The sequence below is a fragment of the Phycodurus eques genome, chromosome 14, assembly GCF_024500275.1.
Source record: "Phycodurus eques isolate BA_2022a chromosome 14, UOR_Pequ_1.1, whole genome shotgun sequence".
In the NCBI taxonomy this organism is placed as follows: Eukaryota; Metazoa; Chordata; class Actinopteri; order Syngnathiformes; family Syngnathidae; genus Phycodurus; species Phycodurus eques.
Genome location: NC_084538.1, coordinates 23,051,602 through 23,074,424, shown reverse-complemented (window position 1 = coordinate 23,074,424; position 22,823 = coordinate 23,051,602). Strand labels below are relative to the sequence as shown.

Sequence of the window (22,823 nt, the reverse complement as noted above, 5' to 3'; positions counted from 1 at the left end):
TGTAGTGGTAGAAATGGGCAAAGTAAATACAACTTCATGACTCGCAATTGCGCACGATGGCCACTGATGCTAACAAGGGAGCTCAGTTTTTATATCGTGGAAGACTCTGTACACTGATCCTACTGGACCAGTATATACAACTCCATTGGGCAAGAGTTTGTGGTAGAAAAAACACCCAAATAAATAAATAAATCATACCAAAACAATGACAAAACTGATTGGAAGTCCTCAAAGCACTTTTATTTATAGTTTTTTTTTTTAAAGGGAATGCAATTTCAACCAAGGTGTAATAAAATACTGAAGGCAACATGCTCATAAATCACAGCTTTAGACGAACGAAGCGAGAACTCCCTTCTCCCACCCGATATCACTTGGGAAGGGAGCCAGCTTTCTGAGACACTGTACAAGGATAGGCTGTATAAATTGTACATGGATGGACAAAGGCTAGAATTTGTTCTGATCATTTGAAAAGGTGAATTACAAGTTCACTCCACTGATGGTGTCCCAGGGCATCTCTTTACTCTACTGCCTCTACTTTGGATGTGAAGTGTTTTACAGTTGATCCATCATTTCAACTGTAGCAGCACCTGTAAAAGGGAAAAAAAAAAAGATCCCAAGGTCAGTTCTCAACGGATCCACAATTTACCTAGGCTGGATTTACACAGCATTGTTCAAGTAACAATTAAATATTTTTGCTGTGGTACAATAAGGATATGCGCCATGGCATCACATAAAGCGGAATAAATTAAGTGGATATCTTGAGAGCAGAATCAGGCCACTTCCAAATGCAAACAAAAATCAGATGCACACATTATCTAATGTGTGCGGTATAATGACACAGATTGGATATACCTCGTCAATCTGAACTTGATATCGAAATACATTGATCTAGGGCTGCAACAACGAATTGATAAAATCAATAAAAATCGATAATTAAAAGTGTTGGTATCAAATTCCATTACTTTCATTCGCACTATTATTTTGTCAGTGACGTGTGTGTGCCTGTGCCTCGTATTGGAGAGTGTGATGTTCCTGCTGTGTGTGCCTTGCCCTATTGGGGCAGTGGTGCACGCCTGTAGAAAACAACTTCATAAGGCCTCAGACGAGAAGAAAGCCACCATATTGTACTGCATTTAAAAAAAAAAAAAAAAAAAAAAAAAAAAAAAAAAAAAAAAAAAAAAAACAATTTCACATAGTAGTAAGAATATATGCTTGCAAGTATTGTTATATTACCTGTCTGTATGTCTCAATACACTATTTGTTTAAATATTCGTTATTTGAAGGTAAAACCCTCCCGTGATATCTAATGCTAATTTGTGCTAGCCGGTCAATAGGGTTTTGCATTGAGTGTTAGCATTATGCTGGCGATCTTTTTAAAACAAAATACTCTGTGTTGTATTAAAAAAATACAACTTATATAATTATTTTTGTTTCATTTCGTTTTACACTAAACTTAAACTATAGTGTCAATAAGCATCTTAAATTAGGAAAAGGTGGACTCTCTTGGGGAACTGAATGAATAAGCTTACTGATATGAAATATGACAAGACGTATGAGTATGACTGAGGAGTGAGGCAGGATAGATTGCGTTCGGACATGGATGAATAACTTGTTACAAAGTCATTTTGGGGGTAATTATACATTTAGAGTATTATCTGGATATGCTGTAAAGTTTGTCCTTTTTCTTCTTTTTTCCTTTCGGCTTGTCACCACAGCGCGTCACCTTCTTCCACGTAAGCCTATATCCTGCATCCTCTTCTCTAACACCAATTGCCCTCATGTCTTCTCTCACTACATCTATAAAACCTTCTCTGTGGTCTTCCTCGAGCTCTCTTGCCTGGCAGCTCCATCCTCACCTTTCTACCAATATACTCACTCTCTCTCCTCTGGATGTGTATCACAGGTCCTCTCTTAGTACTTGTCATAGGCTTTCTCTAGATCAACAAAGACACAATGTAGCTCTTTCTGAGCTTCTCTGTACTTTTCCATCAACACCCTCAAGGCAAATAATACATGTTTATTTTCTAGGCATGAAACCATACAGTGGCTCGCAAATACCCACTTCTCCACTAATCTTTCCAATAACTTCAATGTGTGGCTCATCAACTTTATTCCTCTATAGTTGCCACAGCTCTGCATATCACCCTTGTTCTTAAAAATGGGCACCAGCACACTTTTCTTCCATTCCTCAAGCATCTTCTCACCCGCTAAAATTCTGTTGAACAAGCTGGTCAAAAACTGCAGTCACCTCTCCTAGATGCGTTCATACCACCACAAGTATGTCATCAGGACCAGCTGCCTTTCCATTTTTCATCCTCTTCAGTGCCTTTCTAACTTACTAATCATTTCAACTTCCTAGTCCACCACACATGCCAACCACTTCCTTCTCTCTCAAGGTCCTCTTTCATCAACTTCTCAAAGTATTCTTACCATCTATCCAGCACACTACTGGCACCAGTCAACACTTTTCCGTCTCCATCACTAATCACACGAACCAGGTGCACATCCTTCCAATCTCTATGACCCTGTCTGGCCAACCTGTATATATAATTTCTCTACTTTAGTGTCCAACCTGGCATACATGTCATCATATGCCATTGTTTGGCCTTTGCGAACTCTACCTTCACCCTGTCGTATCCTTTTCTTTATTATTTATCATTTAATTATTCTGACAGTTCATGTCCCTTTTAAACAACACAAATTACTTCTTTTGTGCACTTAACAAAAATAAATAAAAAAATACAGACCCTTTCCAAAAATATTTTAATATCATGGAAAGGTTTATTTCCATAATTCCATTCAAAAAGTCAAACTTTCATAGATTATAGATTTAGGTCCCACAATTTAAACAATTTCAATAATTTGTTTGTTTATTTTTCTATAAAGCAGCCCTATGGGGGGCACAAACCAGTGCAAACTGTAGGCCGGTCCCAAGCCCGGATAAATGCAGAGGGTTGCGTCAGGAAGGGCATCCGGCTTAAAACTTTGCCAAACAAATATGAGGGTTCATCCAAAGAATTCCATACCGGATCGGTCGTGGCCCGGGTTAACAACGTCCGCCACCGGCTCCGTCAACCTGCAGGGCGCCGTTGGAACTTTAGCTAAAGTGGGTCGAAGTCGAAGAAGAAGAGGAGGTGGAAAGCGGGTTCTTCGGCAGAAAGAGAAGAGGAAAGCACAGAGGCTAGAACTGAATGTGGGGACTTTGAATTTTGGGACTATGACAGGAAAATCTCGGGTGTTGGTTGACATGATGATTAAGAGAAAGGTTAATATATTGTGTGTCCAGGAGACAAGGTGGAAAGGCAGTAAGGCTAGAGGTTTAGGGGCAGGGTTTAAGTAATTTTACCATGGTGTAGATGGTACGAGAAATGGAGTCGGAAGAGTTGGCTAAGAATGTCTTGGAGGTGAAAAGAGTATCAGATCGAGTGAGGAGGCTGAAACTTGAAATTGAGTGTGTTATGTATAATGTGATTAGTGGCTATGCCCCACAGGTAGGGTGTGACCTAGAGGTGAAAGAGAAATTCTGGAAGGAGCTAGACGAAGTAGTTCTGAGCATCCCAGACAGAGAGTCGTAATTAGTGCAGATTGTGATGGACATATTGGTGAAGGAAATAGGGGTGATGAAGAAGTGATGGGTAAGTACGGCATCCAGGAAAGGAACTTGGAGGGACAGATGGTGGTAGACTTTGCAACATGGATGCAAATGGCTGTGGTGAACACTTTTTTCCAGAAGAGGCACAAACATAGGGTGACCTACAAGAGCGGAGGTAGAAGCACGCAGGTGGATTACATATTGTGCAGACGATGTAATCTGAAGGAGGTTACTGACTGTAAGGTAGTGGTTGGAGAGAGTGTGGCTAGACAGCATAGGATGCTGGTGTGTAAGATGACTCTGGTGGTGGGGAGGAAGATTAGGAAGACAAAGGCAGAGCAGAGAACCATGTGGTGGAAGCTGAGACAGGACGAGTGTTGTGCAGCTTTACGGGAAGAGGTGAGACAGGCTCTCGGTGGACAGGAGGAGCTTCCAGAAGACTGGACCACTGCAGCCAAGGTGATCAGAGAGGCAGGCAAGAGAGTACTTGGTGTATCTTCTGGCAGGAAAGGAGAGTAGGAGACTTGGTGGTGGAACCACACAGTACAGGAAATCATACAAGGAAAAAGGTTAGAAGAAGTGGGACACTGAGGACATTCCTGTGGAGGTATGTAAGCATCTAGGAGAGGTGGCTGTGGAGTTGTTCAATAGAATTCTAGTGCGTGAGAAGATGCCTGAGGAATGGAGGAAAAGTGTGGTAGTGCCCATTTTTAAGAACAAGGGTCATGTGCAGAGCTGTGGGAAATATAGAGGAATAAGGTGGAGGTGGGACTGCTTCAGGGATCAGCCCAGAGCCCCTTCCTGTTTGCAATGGTGATGGATAGGCTGACAGATGAGGTTCGACTGGAATCCCCGTGGACCATGATGTTTGCAGATGACATTGTGATCTGTAGTGAAAGCAGGGAGTAGGTGGAGGAACAGTTAGAAAGATGAAGGCATGCACTGAAAAGCAGAGGAATGAAGATAAGCCGAAGTAAGACAGAATATATGTGCATGAATGAGAGGGGTAAAGTTTATAAAATAGTGGTGAGGCCAGCCATGATGTACGGATTAGAGACAGTGGCACTGAAGAGATAACAGGAAGCAGAGCTGGAGCTGGCGTAAATGAAGATGTTGAGGTTCGATCTCGGAGTGACCAGGTTGGATAAAATTAGAAATGATCTAATCAGAGAGACAGCCGAGGTTCGAAGTTTTGGAGACAAAGTTAGAGAGAGCAGACTTTGATGGTTTGGACACGTCCAGAGGAGAAATAGTGAGTATATTGGTAGAAGGATGGAGCTGCCAGGCAAGAGAGCTAGAGGAAGACCAAAGAGAAGGTTGATGGATGTCGTGAGGGAAGACATGACGGTGTTCGAGAGGAGCTCATAAAACCCACAAAATCAGGAAGTCAAAAAAATAATACTGTGGAGAAAACAGCCCAAATTTTGCACGCCATAAATGTTTTAAATGGCGTGTCACACACTAATCATCTACCAAACTCAAAGCACCTGCACAAGGTTACCCAGGTGTCCTTAAATTGCTTCAGGTTGGTTCAATTGTCTCAGTCGGGTTCAATATTGGGAAAATCCAGAAGGAGAATGTTTGGCCATCAATTTATGACCTCAAGCTTAAGTGCACTCGGGTTCTGCAGCATGATAATGATCCAAACACACCAGCAAGTCAACTTCTGAATTGCTTAAACAAACAAAATGAAGGTTTCGGAATGGCCTATCAGACTTGAATCTGATTGAAATACAGTGGCATTACCTCAAAAAGGCTGTTCAATCTCGAAAACCTTCGATTTCTGCTGAATTCAAATAATTCTGCAAGGAAGAGTGGGACAAAATATAGCCACAGAGATGTGAACGACTCATTGCCAGTTATAGAAAATGCTTGATTTCAGTTCTTGCTTCTGAGAATGGCCCAACCTGTCATGTACGTGGTTAGGGCGAGGGCGAGTAACGCAAAGCAAGAACATGGTGGACCCAATTGCAGGGAAGCAGGGAGGCAAGGCAGGAGTGCGGGAGTCTCAAAATAATATTTAATCTTCAGAAAGTGGAAACAAGGATATTGGCTAAAGCAAAACTGAACGAAGTCCCACAACAGATAATCAAACCAAAGTAACAAAGAAACACTTGAATATCTATAACTGGAAACAAACTATGACCTGCGAGTAAGACGAGAAATAGATAGGGAAAATGACACCTGACAATGACATACCACAATGATAAAGACAACTGACGACAATGATATGGCAAAGACATGTTACAACGACAATGAACCGACAAGAACTGAAAGAAACCAGGGAACTAAATACAAACAAATTGACGAGACAACGAGGAACACCTGGACAAGACACGAGTGGCTGGAGAGAGCTGATTGGTCGACACAAAGTAGACGGGAACAGGTGGACACAACAACCTAATGAGCACACGACAAACATGGAACACAGGAAAACATGGAACAAAACTAAACACAACCCAAACCAAAACACAGACCATGACCTCTGGATAAATGCAATGAGGAATGGAATCCTGTAGAGCGCAACAATGCCTTGAGGGGAACGTCCCTCCCTCAGATTGAAGAAGAGAAAGAAGAAGGAGGGGGCGGCATGCAAGAGACAATCAGAAGAGGCAAGCATAATGGCGGAAACGATAGAAGACAATATTTAAAAAAATGTAAAAAAGAAAGCTTTTGGTACTAGAAATTTATTGCGGCAAGTGGAAACAATCTTTTGCTAGCCCTGCTAGTTAGCCACGTTGTCTGCCTCGGGCGTAAGTTTATAGCATTTATTTCACCAATTATCAACGCTAACTCTTGTAGCTGGTTGCAAACATTCATGTCAAAACAGTGTTAAATAAATCTGCTAGCGTTACCTTGAATTTGTCAAAGAGTGATTAGGTGGTGCTCTTTGAAATGTGATATCGTAATGGAAGTATTTCCTCTCGAGCAGTCACTCTTCGTAAATACATTTTGCATATTGGTTCTCTTTCCTCTGCCACGCAATGGTATCTGAAAAATTCCCCAAAGAGCCAACTTATTTTAAAAAGGGGAAAAAGTCCTGGGGGTCACTGACAAGACAAGTTGAACTGTTACAGATGACACAACATTTGATAAAAAGCAGACATGCGAAAGGTGTCCAAAAAAAACAAAAAACAAAACAAAACAAAAACACTGCAGGGGGATCTGGGGGGATACCCCCCTGGGCCCCTGCAGAGATATTTAAAAAAAAATAATAATTTTAACATAACCTTCCCATGGGCTCACCACCTGTGGGAAGGGCCATAGGGGTCGGGTGCAATGCGAGCTGGGCGGTAGCCGAAGGCGGGGACCTTAGCGATCCGATCCCCGGCTACAGAAGCTGACTCTAGGGACGTGAAATGTCACCTCTCTGGCAGGGAAGGAGCCCGAGCTGGTGTGTGAGGTCGAGAAGTTCCGACTAGATATAGTCGGACTCGCCTTCACACACAGCTTGGGCTCTGGTACCAGTCCTCTCGAGAGGGGTTGGACTCTCTTCCACTCTGGAGTTGCCCACGGTGAGAGGCGCCGAGCAGGTGTGGGTATACTTATTGCTCCCCGGCTCGGCACCTGTACGTTGGGGTTCACCCCTGTGGACGAGAGTCAGTCAAGGCAGGTGAGTGAATACTTTTGGCAATCTAGCGTATATTGTCATTGATAATGATGATAGACTAATAAGCAATCTCAGAGCTGTATTTGTAAATTCAAGACAATCAGAATCATCTTCCAAGTCAAAGTCCAGACTTAAATTAAAATGTGAATCTGTGGAATTAACTTAAATGGCACTTTATGCTTGCAAATGACTGAATTAAAAAAATTCTGAGTGGGCCAAAATTCCTCCACATCAATGCGAAAGACCCATCACCAGTTACTGCAAATGCTTGATTACAGGTATTGCGGCTAAGGATGTCAAAACCACATTATTTGGTTCAGGGCGCAACTACTACTAGATAAGATAGAATTTTTTTCTTCTTACTAAATGAAATCAGCATTTAGAAACTGCATTTTGTATTTACTTTTTTATTTGGGTTTTCTTTTAAATAATATCAGTGTGGTGATCTGAAACATTTAAGTGTGATAAATTCAGTAAGGGGTTAAATACTTTTACGGCACTGTAGGCATTAAAATCGGAATGAGGCGTGGACCTGCACAGTAAATCCATGCTTAGTGGAATATGTTACAGTACAGTGTAATATCACACAACTGTATTTCAATTTGTGATGTCACAAAACAAGCTGATGGTAAGTTTCATCCTTCCACAAATTGATATGAACACAAATGCACGTCACATAACAAAACCTATTGAAATTGAGTTTAAAATCTCGCCCTGGTTCTTTCTGTGAAAAGTGTAAAAGTTCTTTCCGTGCTTGTGTGGGTTCTTCAGGGCCTATCTCACTGGCCTGGAGACTACTTGGCAACCTGATGGTGACTAGAGTCTCCGCTAGTTGTGTAGATGTCTCCTGGAGACTAGTTTTGTCACCAAGGAGTTAACGGTGAAATCGAACGTATGATTTCAGCGGAGACTTTTTTCGAGACTCCGCTATACGTTCACTATAGTGAAAAAGCTTCACATATCTTAATATCACAAAACTGCAATCAATCGTCCCAACCTGGTAAAGTGCTGCCAATTAATGTGGATTCTGTCACACGGTGTTAATTGGTTTCCAGTCAAAATGACACGTCAAACTTCAAGCTCACATTTTGACACCCAACCCTAACAGAGCAAACTATTTAAAACATATTGACAAGAATATGTATGCATAGCATGAATATACTGTAACACATACGACCTATTCAACTGAGGAATGCTAAATGTGGGGGTAGGTTTCAGCACCACCACCAGCACTAAGAAGCAGAGCTGGACTGAGACAAAAAAATAAAATAAAAAAATAATCAGCCCTGGCATTTTTATCTTAGACCAGCCCCTCACAATTTATCTACAACCCCAATTCCAATGAAGTTGGGACCTTGTGTTCAACATTAAAAAAAACAGAATACAATGATTTGCAAATCATGTTAAACCTATATTAAATTGAATACACTACAAAGACAAGATATTTAATGTTCAAACTGATAAACTATTGTTTTTACCAAATCATTAACTTATAATTCTATGGCTGCAACACATTCCAAAAAAGCTGGGACAGGTGGCAAAAAAGACTGAGAAAGTTGAGGAATGCTCATCAAACACCTGTTTGGAACATCCGACAGGTGAACAGGCTAATTGGGAACAGGTGGGTGTCATGATTGGGTATAAAAGGAGCGTCCCTGAATTGCTCAGTCATTAACAAACAAAGATGGGGCGAGGTTCACCATTTTGTGAACAAGTGCGTGAGAAAATAGTGGAACAGTTTAAGGACAATGTTCCTCAATGTACAATTGCAAGGAATTTAGGGATTTCATCATCTACGGTCCATAATATCATCAAAAGGTTCAGAGAATATGGACAAATCACTGCATGTAAGCGGCAAGGCCGAAAACCAACATTGAATGCCCGTGACCTTCGATCGCTCAGGCGGCACTGCATCAAAAACCGACATCAATGTGTAAAGGATATCACCACATGGGCTCAGGAACTCTTCAGAAAACCAATGTCAGTAAATACAGTTTGCCGCTACAGCTGTAATTGCAACTTGAAACTCTCCTATGCAAAGCAAAAGCCATTTATCAACAACACCCAGAACCACTGCCGGCTTCACGGCCTGAGCTCATCTAAATGGACTGATGCAAAGTGGAAAAGTGTTCTGTGGCCCGACGAGTCCACATTTCAAATTGTTTTTGGAAATTGTGGACGCCGTGTCCTCCGGGCCAAAGAGGAAAAGAACCATGCGGACTGTTATGGAAGCAAAGTTCAAAAGCCAGCATCTGTGATGGTATGGGGCTGTGTTAGTGCCAATGGCATGGGTAACTTACACATCTGTGAACGCACCATTAATGCTGAAAGGTACATACAGGTTTTGGAGAAACATATCCTGCCATCCAAGCCAAGCATTTTTCATGGTGGCCCCTTCTAATTTCAGCAAGACAATGCCAAACCACATTCTGCTGTCCCAGCTTTTTTGGAACGTGTTGCAGCCATAATGTTCTAAGTTAATGATTATATGCTAAAAACAATAAGGTTTATCAGTTTGAACATTAAATATATTTGTAGTGTATTCAATTAAATATAGGTTCAACATGATTTGCAAATCATTGTATTCCGTTTTTATTTGTTTAACACAACGTCCCAACTTCATTGGAATTGGGGTTGGAGTTGTTCAGTCAAAAGACTGTATTTTACTGTCATCCCAAACCAGACTAATTATTGTAGTATATACCGTATTTTCACGACCATAAGGGGCACTTAAAAGTCTTAACTTTTCTCCAAAATGGACAAAAAGAAAATACTTTTCTTGGTATGCTTCAGTTTTGCGCCTGTGAACATTAATTAGAGGACACGCCTTACTTACTCCTTATGGTCAAATGATTTTCAACCTTTTCTAGGTGTGCCATCATTTTTGTCCCGGCCTGTTTCAAGAGTTTTATTTATTTATTTTCAATAATTCTGTTGAACCACAATTCAAAAGCAATGTCAGATTTTCATTGGTTAATTTACATTAATTTATTATTTCTTATTTTCTTGGTCACCCCTCCTGGAAGCCGTCACCTTAGACGTGAGAGACGTGGTGGAGGGGTGTATGTGTCCCAATGAGGCTAGGAGGTAAATTGTCAGGGGCTTTATGCCCCTGGCAGGGTCACCAATGACCAACAGATCCTAGGTGAGGGACCAGACAAAGCACGGCACAAAGACCCCTTATGATGACAAACTATGGACTCAGTTTTCCCTTGCCCATACGTGGGTCACCGGTGCACCCCTCTGGAGCCAGGCCTGGAGGTGGGTGTCGAAGGAGAGCGCCTGGTGGCCGGGCCTGCACCCGTGGGGCCTGGCCGGGCACAGCCCGAAAGGGTAACGTGGTTCCCCCTTCCCATGGGCTCACCACCTGTGGGAGGGGCCATAGGGGTTGGGTGCAGTGCGAGCTGGGCGGTGGCCCCCGACTACAAAAGCTGGATCTAGGGACATGGAATGTCACCTCTCTGGCAGGGAAGGAGCCCGAGCTGGTGTGTGAGGTCGAGAAGTTCAGACTAGATACAGTCTGACTCGCCTCCACACACAGCTTGGGCTCTGGTACCAGTCCTCTTGAGAGGGGTTGGACTCTCTTCCACTTTGGAGATGCCGACGGTGAGATGCGCCGAGCAGGTGTGGGTATACTTATTGCCCCCCGGCTCGGCGCCTGTACGTTGGTGTTCACCCCGGTGGACGAGAGGGTAGCCTCCATCCGCCTTTGGGTGGGGGGACAGGTCCTGACTGTTCTTTGTGACTATGCACCAAACGGTGCTGGGGACTCAATCGTTCTGCTGGGGGACTTCAATGCACACGTGGGCAATGACAGTGAAACCTGGAAGGGCGTGATTGGGAAGAACGGCCCCCCTCGATCAGAACCCGAGCGGTGTTGTTATTGGACTTCTGTGCTAATCACGGATTGTCCATAACGAACACCATGTTCAAGCATAAGAGTGTCCACACGTGCACTTGGCACCAGGACACCCTAGGTCGCAGTTCGACGATCGACTTTGTGGTCGTGTCATTGGACTTGCGGCCGCATGTCTTGGACACTCGGGTGAAGAGAGGGGCGGAGCGGTCAAAAAGCTGAAGCAAAAACTTGGGCATGGGAGGAGTTCAGTGAGGCCAAGGAAAAAGACTTTCGGACGGCTTCGAGGAAATTCTGGTCCATCATCCGGCGTCTCAGGAGGGGGACGCAGTGCACCACCAACACTGTGTATAGTGGGGATGGGGCTCTGCTGACCCCGACTCGGGACGTTGTGAGTCGGTGGAGAGAATACTTCGAAGACCTCCTCAATTCCACCGACAAGCCTTCCCATGAGGGAGCAGAGTCTGGGTTCTCTGAGGCGGGCTCTCCCTATCTCTGGGGTTGAGGTCAACGAGGTGGTTAAAAAGCTCCTCGGTGGCAAGGCCCCGGGGGTGGATGAGATTCGCCCGGAGTTCCTAAAGGCTCTGGATGTTGTGGGGCTGTCCTGGTTGACACGCCACTGCAACATCGCGTGGACATCGGGGACAGTGCCCTTGCATTGGCAGACTGGGGTGGTGGTCGCCCTTTTTAATAAGGGGGACCGGAGGGTGTGTTCAAATACAGAGGGATCACACTCCTCAGCCTCCCTGGTAAGGTCTATTCAGGGGTGCTGGAGAGGAGGTTCCGTCGGGAAGTCGAATCTGAGATCCAGGAGGAGCAGTGTGGTTTTCGTCCTGGCCGTGGAACTGTGGACCAGCTCTACACCCACGGCAGGGTCCTCGAGGGTGCGTGGGAGTTCGCCCAACCAGTCTACATGTGTTTTGTTGACTTGGAGAAGGCGTTCAACCGTGTCCCTCGAGGAGTTCTGTGGGGGATGCTTCAGGAGAATGGGGTACCGAACAGCCTGGTACGGACTGTTCTGTCCCTGTACAACCGGTGTCTGAGTTTAGTCCAAATTGCCTGCAGTAAGTCGGATTTATTTCCAGTAAGAGTTGGACTCCGCCAAGGCTCCCCTTTGTCACCGATTCTGTTCATAACTTTTATGGACAGAATTTCAAGGCGCAGCCAAGGCATAAAGGGGGTCTGGTTTGGTGGCATCAGTATTGCATCTCTGCTTTTTGCAGATGATGTGGTTCTGTTGGCTTCATCAAGCCGTGATCTCCAACTCTCACTGGAGCAGTTCGCAACAGAGTGTGAAGCGGCTGGGATGAGACTAGGCACCTCCAAATCTGAGACCATGGTCCTCAGTCGGAAAAGGGTGGCATGCCCTCTCCAGGTCGAGGATGAGATCCTGCCCCAAGTGGAGGCGTTCAAGTACCTTGGGGTCTTGTTCACGAGTGAGGGAAGAATGATCGACAGCCGGATCAGTGCAGCCTCTGCAGCGATGTAGACTTTGTATCGGTCCGTTGTGGTATAGAAGGAGCTAAGCCGAAAGGCGCAGCTCTCAATTTACCGGTTGATCTATGTACCAACACTCACCTCTGGTCACGAGCTGTGGGTCATGACCGAAAGAACAAGATCCCGGATACAAGCGGCCGAAATGAGTTTCCTCCGCAGGGTGTCTAGGCCTTCCCTTAGAGATAGGGTGAGAAGCTCGGTCATCCGGGAGGATCTCAGAGTAGAACCGCTGCTCCTCCACATCGAGAGGAGCCAGATGAGGTGGCTGGGGCATCTGATTCGGATGCCTCCCGGTGAGGTTTTACGGGCACGTACCACTGGGAGGAGATCCAGGGGACGACCCTGGACACGCTGGAGAGACTGGGAACGCCTCGGGATCCCCCCGGAAGAGCTGGATGAAGTGGCTGGGGAGAGTGAAGTCTGGGCGTCCTACTACTGCCCCCGCGACCCGACCTCAGATAAGCGGTAGAAAATGGATGGATGGATTTTCTTGGTCAGATTCAAGTTATTTCAGTGACCACTGTGGGTTTTTCTTTCATTCACAGAGGGTACCCACAATTTTGTCCATGTGTGTATATGTTATGTATTATTTATCTTTTTACTCTCTCTTTTCTCTCAGCTGCTACCTCAACACCCTGGCTTGACAAGACAGGAAATGAGGGAGGTAATCTTATAATTTATTCAGTGAGCAATTAAAAACTTATTTTCAAATAATAGAAAATGAAGCTAGCTGGAACTGCCAGAATAAATTGCAACATCCTAAACAATTCATTAACATACTATTACATCTTATTTTATCAGGTTCTATCTATTTAGCTATACTAATGGTCCCAATTTTATTTTTGGATAATAATAGGCACATACAGTGGGTACGGAAAGTATTCAGACCCCCTTCAATTTTTCACTTTTATTTCAGCCAAAGTTCTACACTTTAATCGGAGTCCAGCTGTGTGTAATTATACTGATTGGACTTGATTAGGAAAGCCACACACCTGTCTTAGACCTTACAGCTCACAGTGCATGTCAGAGCAAATGAGAATCATGAGGTCAAAGGAACTGCCTGAAGAGCTCAGAGACAGAATTGTGGAAAGGCACAAATCTGGCCAAGATTACAAAAATATTTCTGCTGCACTTAAGCTTCCTAAGAGCACAGTGGCCTCCATAATCATGAAATGGAAGACGTTTAGGACGATCAGAACCCTTCCTAGAGCTGGCCGTCCGGCCAAACTGAGCAATTGGGGGAGAAGAGCTTCGGTGAAACAGGCAAAGAAGAACCCAAAGATCACTGTGGCTGAGCTCCAGAGATGCAGTCGGGCAATGGGAGAAAGTTCTATAAAGTGAACCATCACTGCAGCCCTCCACCAGTCAGGGCTTTATGGTGTGGCCCGACAGAAGCCTCTCCTCAGTGCAAGACACATGAAAGCCTGCAGGAGTTTTCTAAAAAAAAAAACACCTGATGGACTCAAGATGGTGAGAAATAAGATTCTCTGATCTGATGAGACCAAGATAGAAATCGTTGGCCTTAATTTGAAGTGGCATGTATGGAGAAAACCAGGTACTGCTCATCACCTGTCCACTACAGTCCCAACAGTGAAGAATGGTGGTGGCAGCATCATGCTGTGGGGGTGTTTTTCAGCTGCAGGGACAGGGAGACTGGTTGCAATCGAAGAAAAGATGAATGCGGCCAAGTACAGGGATATCCTGAACAAAAACTTTCTCCAGAGTGCTCAGAACCTCAGACTTGGCCGAAGGGTCACCTTCATAAAAGACAATGACCCTAAGCACACAGCTAAAATACCGAAGGAGTGGCTTCAGAACAACTCAGTGTTTTTGAATGGCCCAGCCAGAGCCCTGACTTAAACCCAATTGAGCATCTCTGGAAAGATCTGAAAATGACTGCCCACAAACGTTCACCATCCAACCTGACAGAACTGGAGAGGATCTGCAAGGAGGAATGGCAGATGCTCCCCAAATCCAGGTGTGAAAAACTTGTTGCATCATGCAACTGACTCATGGCTGTAATAGCTCAAAAGGGTGCTTCTACTAAATACTGAGCAAAGGGTCTGATTACTTATGGCTGTGTGATATTTCAGTTTTTCTTTTTTAATAAATCTGCAAAAATTTCAACAATTCTTATTTTTTTCTGTCAATATGGGGTGCTGTGTGTACATTGAGGAAAAAAATTAAGAATGATTTTAACAAATGACTGCAATATAACAAAGAGTGAAAAATTTAAGGGGGTCTGAAAACTTGTCGTAACCACTGTACCTGTAGTCATGCATGACATCAACCAAGATAACGAAAATCAAAGGGCTGGACTTGGCTTCAGGCATGCTTATAGCAAAATAAATAATAGCAGCATACATTAAAAAAAAAAAAAAATTCCTTTAGGCTTATCATAAATTTACAGTTGATCATTACTTTAGAAATACATCGAATAACAAATGTGGAAAGCAAATGAGTAGATTTACACAACACATTCATCCTCCTTAGGTATATTCTGTTTCAAGCATAATGTATCATCCATCCATCCCTAAATATCAGAAGTGGAGCATCTATTGTTAAGTCCACCACTTTTGTTTCCTCCGTTAAGGTCAACTGAATCTTTTACTAAACCATCTGTAATATGTATTTTCAGAATTTCCCTGACATAGCTGCACAGGCTACAGCTTGTGTTCCGTCAGTATAAATTTTCCCTCTCATTCTGTCTCCGGTTTTAAAAGTTTGCTTTTGTGCTACTCCTCTCCCTGCCTTCTGCGGCTCACCGTTCAACCTGCTGTTGCGGGAGCATTGACGTCAAAGACATGGAGAGGCTACAGCATCCCCAGGCCCACCAGCAACCATACAGTATAGGCGATTTGAGCACATTTTACACAATCTAAAATTAGATTATTCAATGTCTTTGCATGCAACTTCAGTGCACCTTCAATTTTCCTATTATTTTTACACATCACTCGCAAAACACGATCGTCACGGGGAAGGTGTGGGGCCACTTCCGTCCTATATTCTGACTGGTCAAATTTACTGTCTATATTAAAAATAGACCAGTGGAACGGTTTGGCTGCTTTTTTGTCCTATATTCTGTCTGATTGGTTGAATTTACTGTCTATTTCCGATAGCCAGTCCACCCCTGCTAAGAAGTGACATAAAATATAAAACTTCAGATGAAATAAAAAATTAATAATTTAATGCAAAGTTTAAACGTTTAGGCAGTCCGTCTCATTCATTAGCATGAGCAAACGTGTCCAAACTTTTGACTTGTGTCCCAAGTATGGGAGGAGGCCAATGTGGGGTGTTTCTTTACCTTGTTAGCAGCCTCTAGTGAACTGATGAGTGTGTTAAGCTCCTCTCTGTTCACCTCCATGGTAACAGGCTTGAGGGCTCCGTTCTCTCTTATATCCAGACTAAGACTTAACAAAGGAGTCTGAAGAGAAGAGATCTTGTCACTAGACAGCGCCACCTGGAGGCACAGGAGATAGATAAAAGCAAATACAATCTGGTATTTGATTAAATAAAGATGATAGCTAGACACAGTATTACAAGATCAGTACATTAAATATCACTATTGATCACAGCTGTTTTTTTTTTGTTTGTTTTTTACTATGACAAACATCTGGCTGCATTTCCCAAACTTGTGGTCAGGTCCAGGTTTTTATTGTATCACAAACTGTCTGATATTTTGATTGTCAAACAGCCAGATATTCTCAAGTTAAAGGGGAATTGGAGCGGCTCCAACTACCGGAGACAAATTCCTTGTGTGTTTTTTTGGACATACTTAGCAAATAAAGATGATTCTGATTCTAAAATTCATAGTTGATGTAACAAATTAAAATGTTTAGAAATTAATTTAAACTGATTTGTCAATGAGAGACGGTTGACTCGTCCAACTTGTTGGATGATTGTAACAGCTATATTGAGCACATCAATTCACATTGTCCTTTATTACAGTAGCCTTCGCATATTGATAAGATACAGGTATGATTGACGAGAGGTTCTGGTGAAACTGGTCGCAGATTAACTCTTCCAGCAGGTGTTTTATTTCTTCTTCTCAAACCCATGTCCAACAATCCAAAGCATGAATTCACCTTAAGCTGCCAGTCAAAGTCCTGCAGGATAGTCGAGGAGATTGTGTTGGTTCTGGCCAGCAGAGCATGGCAAATCTCCTCCCGTCTGGCTTTTAGCACATTGAGCACTGCTTCTGAGTGGCTGCTACTCAACTCTGACAGGCCAACCAGCACCTGAACACAACCAGCAGGAAACACTGGTAATCTGACCTGAGAATGGCTGCTCACCTCCACAGTTGCTGTGTGCAGCAGGTAATCACAGTTCCTGAAAGCCCTCTCACCTCTTCATCAGAGCTGTTGTTCCCTACCGACAGCCGGAAGACTGTTGCCAAAGTGTTGATAAGCTTCAACCACTCCTCCAGGCTCCAGGTGGCATTGTAGTCCCCTCTGCGAGGAGGTTCTCGGCCACAGAGTCCATCCACTACCCTGTGACACAGCTGCAAACACACAGAACTGTGAGGCTCTGTGTCTTGGCTAAAAGTGTGAAACAGCAGCTCAGCGTCCATTACATCCATTTTCAATCTTTGAGGGAACTTTTTTTATTTTTATTTTATTTTTTTTAATGTTGGTCTTAAGCAAACATTAACACTACAAACACAAAAGACCTCAATGAATAATAGAATAATACATGAAATCAAATACTGTTAAAACCTATTTTAATCGTCAAGAAACACCACTCAGATGAAAAGAGTATCATGTGGATATAATAAAACTAGGGGTGTCCCGATCCGATTTTTGAGATCAGAAGTCAGGCCGATGTTAGCAAAAAAAACAAAACAAAAACAACGGATTGGCCTGGATTTAAAACCTTCGATTTTACCACTCTTACACAAGCAGTCAATTCCATGCTCCGCTCCAAAACTTTTGACCAGCAGTGCCTGGATGGCATGCAGAGCCCACGTGATCAGAACAAAATGCTGCTAAGATGCTAACCTTTCCCACTGCCGGAACCTTTGCAGGAACTTCCCGAGCTACCCTGGTAGCTTGAGTTCTCCCTCTGTACCCACCGAAAAAACTACCAGGGTACGGAAGGTTCCTCATGGATTAGTTTTTAGGGTCTTCCTAGAGCTACTAGGAACTCTTTGAAGGGGCGGGCTGTGCTGACGAACGCTGATTTGTAGGCAGACCTCTGTAGGTGTTTACCCCCATTATCCGGCGTTGTCCAAGGCTCAACACGAGGATTAAAATACATTGAAAAGCAAAACCACAAATCACCGATTGAGCGTGGCGGTGCCAGACCGCCCAGCGGTGGACCTTGCCACGGGCACGTGGTGAGATCTGCCAAATGGGCGTGTGCGTCTTGCTCGGCCGGCGCTGAGGGGCATGAGGCTTCCAAACACTGATCTTTACATTTTCCGGCTGAGGTGCACTTGGTGGACAAGAAACAGGCTGGACAAACTCTGTGCTCACCAAGCTTATGTCGCCACTTTGGCCCAGCGACGAGCCACGGTATCAAACTGGCGGGCTCAGCGGCTGAGCGGAAAGGTCCACCGCTGGCCGATTCGGTCCTGCTAAGGAACGGAGGTCTGCGCCCAAGCGGTCGTATGAGTCTTCCTCGGCCAGGCCACAGGAGTCAACACCGGGGTGAGGCTAGTCGGAGGGGACGCTCTGATGGTCAATACATTTACCAATAGCAAATACTTCACACTGTTGTACCGTATTTTCACGACCATAAGGCGCAATTAAGAGTCTTAAAATTTTCTCCAAAATGGACAGGGCGCCTTATCATGCGGCGCGCCTTGTGTGTGCACCAAGTTCCAAAATCTGTAAATGTTGTTGTGTGACCTCGATGAGGGTTCCACTTGACTGACTGGGAGCATTTCCTGCCGACACGCTGCATATGTAGAGGAAAGCCGCACGTGACTGAGTACAGCATGTAAAAGGAGTAGGGTGCGCGTGAAGGAGGACGCTAAAGGCACGCCCCCAGTAGGTATATAGCACCGGTATGTGCAATGTGCAAAACAACATCGGTTTGGCTAAGGACCCCCGAAAATGGCACCTACGAAGAGACACGCTTATGAAGCACAGTTTAAACTGCAAGCTGTCAGTTACGCGGAGGAACATGGGAATAGAGCAGCCGCGAGAGAATTCAAGATCAACGAATCCATGGTTCGTAAGTGGGGGAAGCAGGAAAACGAGCTTCGCCGAGTCAAGACGACGAAGCTGAGTTTCCGTAGAAACAAGGTGGGTGGCCCGAGTTGGAAGACCAACTCAAGCAATGGATTAATGAGCAAAGAACAGCTGGGAGAAGCGTCTCTACAGTCACCATTCGACTGAGGGCAATAACACTTGCAGAAGAAATGAAAATCGAACATTTTCAACGAGGTCTGTCTTGGTGCTTTCATTTTATGAAACGGTGCCATCTATCCATCCGGGCAAGGACTACCATGGCGCAGCAACTTCTGGCGGATTACAAGGAAAAGCTGGCCATCTTCCGCTCCTACTGGAGTATAAAGATTGCCGACAAACACATCCAGCCCAACCACATCACCAACATGGACGAGGTGCCGCTCTCTTTCGACATCCCGGTGAACCACACTGAAGAGAAGAGAAGGGGACCACCACGGTGCACAACGGGGCACGAGAAGTCGCCTTTTACTGTTGTGCTTGGTTGCCATGGCAATGGACAGAAACTGCCACCTATGGTGATTTTCAAGAGGAAGACGCTGCCTAAGGAAGTTTCCAGCCGAATTCATCGTTAAGGCCAAACAAAAGGGCTGGATGGACGAGGAGAAAATGAGAGAGTGGCTGAGTGAGGTGTACGTAAAGAGACCGGATGTTTTTTTCCAAGCGTTACCGTCCCTGTTGATCTGTGAGTCTATGCGCGCCCGCATTCATCTTTCCTGCGATTGCAACCACTCGTTCTGTCCCTGCAGCTGAAAAACACCCTCACAGCCTGATGCTACCATCACCATGCTGTTGGGACTGTATTGGACAGGTGATTAGCAGTGCCTGGTTTACTCCACACATACCGCTTAGAATCAAGGACAAAATGTTCTAGCTTTGTCTCATCAGATCCGAGAATCTTATTTTTCACCATCTTGGAGTCCTTCAGGTGTTTTTTAGCAAACTCCGTGCGGGATTTCATGTGTCTTGCGCTGAGGAGAGGCTTCCGTCGGGCCACTCTGCCATAAAGCCCCGACTGGTGGAGGGCTGCAGAGCAGAGATGGTTGACTTTCTAGAACTTTCTCCCATCTCCCGACTGCATCTCTGGAGCTCAGCCACAGTGATCTCTGAGTTCTTCTTTACCTCTCTCACCAAGGCTCTTCTGCCCCGAGCTCAGTTTGGCTGGATGGCCAGCTCTAGGAAGGGTTCTGGTCGTCCCAAACGTCTTCCATTTAAGGATTATGGAGACAACTGTGCTCTTTGGAACCTTAACTGCAGCATCATTTTTTTTGTAACCTTGGCCAGATCTGTGCCTTGCCACAATTCTGTCTCTGAGCTCTTCAGGCAGTTCCTTTGACCTCATGATTCTCATTTGCTCTGACATGCACTGTGAGCTGTAAGGTCTTATATAGACAGGTGTGTGGCTTTCCTAATCAAGTCCAATCAGGATAATCACACACAGCTGGACTCCAATGAAGGTGTAGAACTATCTCAAGGATGATTAGAAGAAATGGACAGCAGCAGAGTTAAATATGAGTGTAACTGCAAAGGTTCTGAATACTTATGGCTGCACGATATTTCAGTTTTAATTTTTTCATAAATCTGCAAAAATATCAACAATTCCGTTCTTTTTCTGTCAATATGGGTTGCTGTGTGTACATTAATGAGGAAAAAAAAGAACAATGATTTCAGCAAATGGCTGCAAAATAACAAAGAGTGAAAAATTTAAGGGGGTCTGAATACTTTCTGTACCCACTGTGTATGCAGTGAAAGTGTAGGGCACACCTTTTTCATACCCTCTAGGTGGCGGTGGCATATTAGAATGAAAGTGTACACCTCTCTCATAACTTCTAGGTGGCGGCGGCATATTGGAATGAAAGTGTACAGATTTTTCATTACCTACAGGTGGCGGCATACATTTATAAAAATAATATGTTTTTTTCCATTTTCCCCTATACCTATGTATAATGCGCACTATTGACTTTAGACAATTTTTTTGTGGAAAAACATGCGCATTATACACAAGAAATTACGGTAACTTTAAAAATAGCTGAACAAAGTATTATCCTTGACTTCTGATTTGAAAACTCGTTATTCATCATTTTCCGTAATTTCTCGTGTATAACGCGCACCCATGCATAATACGCACCCCCAAAGTTTACCTTAAAATTCTGGAAAAGCCTGTCATATTGAAATGAAAGTGTAAGCTAAACCTTTTTAATAACCACTAGGTGGCGGTGGCATATTAGAATGAAAGTGTACACCTCTCTCATAACCTCCAGGTGTTGGTGGCTTTTTGGAATGAAAGTGTACAGCTTTTTCATAACCTCTAGACGGTGGCATAATTTATAAAATTTCCCCCCACATTCCCCTATACCTATGTATAATGCGCACTATTGACTTTTGACAATTTATTTTGGGGAAGAAAATGTGGATTATACACGAGAAATTACAATACTATGATCAGGCGATTAAACATCTGATTTCATGGTCATGACGGTCCTCTGAGGGAAACTGTAACAACAATGTGGCCAGCGACAAAAGAGTTAGACATGCCTGGACTCCACACTGCGTTCCAAATTATTTTCAAATGATAATTTTAATACAACCCCAATTCCAATGGAGTTGGGACATTGTGTTAAACATAAATAAAATATTTGCAAATCATGTTCAACCTATATTTAATTGAATACACTACAAAGACAAGATATTTAATGTTCAAACTGATAAACCTTTAGAAAATAATCATTACCTTACAATTTTATGGCTGCAACACATTCCAAAACAGCTGGGATATGTGGCAAAAAAGACTGAGAAAGTTGAGGAATGCTCATCAAACAGCTGTTTGGAACATCCCACAGGTGGCTAATTGGGAATAGGGGGGTGCCATGATTGGGTATAAAAGGAGCTTCCCTGAATTGCTCAGTCATTCATAAGCAAAGATGTGGCGAGATTCACCTCTTTGTGAACAAGTGCGTGAGTAAATGGTCCTCAACGTACAATCGCTAGGAATTTTGCGATTTCATCATCTACGGTCCATAATATTATCAAAAGGTTCAGATAATCTGGAAACACTGCGTACAGTGGGGATGGGGCATTGCTGACCTCGACTCGGGAGGGTGTTTTCCAACTACAGAGGGATCACACTCCTCAGCCTCCCTGGTAAGGTCTAAGGTCAAAGAGCAGGTTGATAGATGTAGTGAGGGAAGACATGAGGGCAGCTGGTGTTAGAGAGGAGGATGCATACATGGAAAAGGATGACACGCTGTGGCGACCCCTAACGGGACAAGCCGAAAGGAAAAGAAGAATGTAGGATTCGTCCATGATAGAAACCTAAATGTCCTTCATTCACCACTATTATACTTGTTTTCTGTGAAATTTTAAGTAATTTCGGTGATGCTGTCAGTTTGTCCCTAAAAATGAGATGGCTTGAGCGAACGCCATTGAAAAACAACAATCTGAAAATGACGTGTTTAAACCTCTAATATTCATCTAATAAAACTAAGATCTGCATTTTTCTACCAAAGAGTCAGTGTTTGGTCACAAGAACCCTAATGATTTACACTGATTTCTGGGCAGAACATTTTGGCCAAATTTCGACATAAAAAGTGGCATAAAATCCTTAAAGCGGAAGTAAAGTCAGGAGGTCAAAACTTCCTGTTATATTGCAAATGTCCATCTCTTGCTTATCTACACAGGTTACTTAAATCTACTTAGTATTCATTCATTCATTCATTCATTTTCCAAACCGCTTACCCTCACTAGGGTTGCGGGTGTGCTGGAGCCTTTACCAGCTATCTTCGGGTGAGAGGCGGGGTACAGCCTGAACTGGTTGCCAGCCAATTTTTTGGGAAAAATAATTCAAACAACGCATTGAAAGCCACTATTTTGACGTAATTACGCGTGCAAAACTCACGAGTGCCCCCCAGACACTGCTTTAAAGCGTGTTGCTTTTCACATCAAATGTAACACTTATTTGTACTTACGTTAAGACACTCTGTAACAGGCAAACTGTTTAGTTGTTCCACCATATTTCTTCTCGTTCCGCTTTCTTGTCAGCTGACACACCAGAATAGTCACGTGACTGCGTCATGAGGC

At 43.9% G+C, this 22,823-nt stretch overlaps 1 protein-coding gene across 1 annotated transcript; it reads right to left on the bottom strand.

The window, feature by feature from the left end:
* Window positions 1-224: 224 nt before the first annotated feature.
* On the bottom strand, window positions 225-22,787 carry commd8 (COMM domain containing 8). The gene is made up of 5 exons (XM_061697182.1): window positions 22,712-22,787; window positions 16,901-17,056; window positions 16,641-16,793; window positions 15,860-16,015; window positions 225-587 (listed from the first exon to the last, which is right to left on the bottom strand). Exons 1-5 carry the CDS (start codon window positions 22,754-22,756, stop codon window positions 567-569), a joined length of 531 nt encoding a protein of 176 aa, XP_061553166.1. The 5' UTR covers window positions 22,757-22,787; the 3' UTR covers window positions 225-566.
* Window positions 22,788-22,823: the final 36 nt, after the last annotated feature.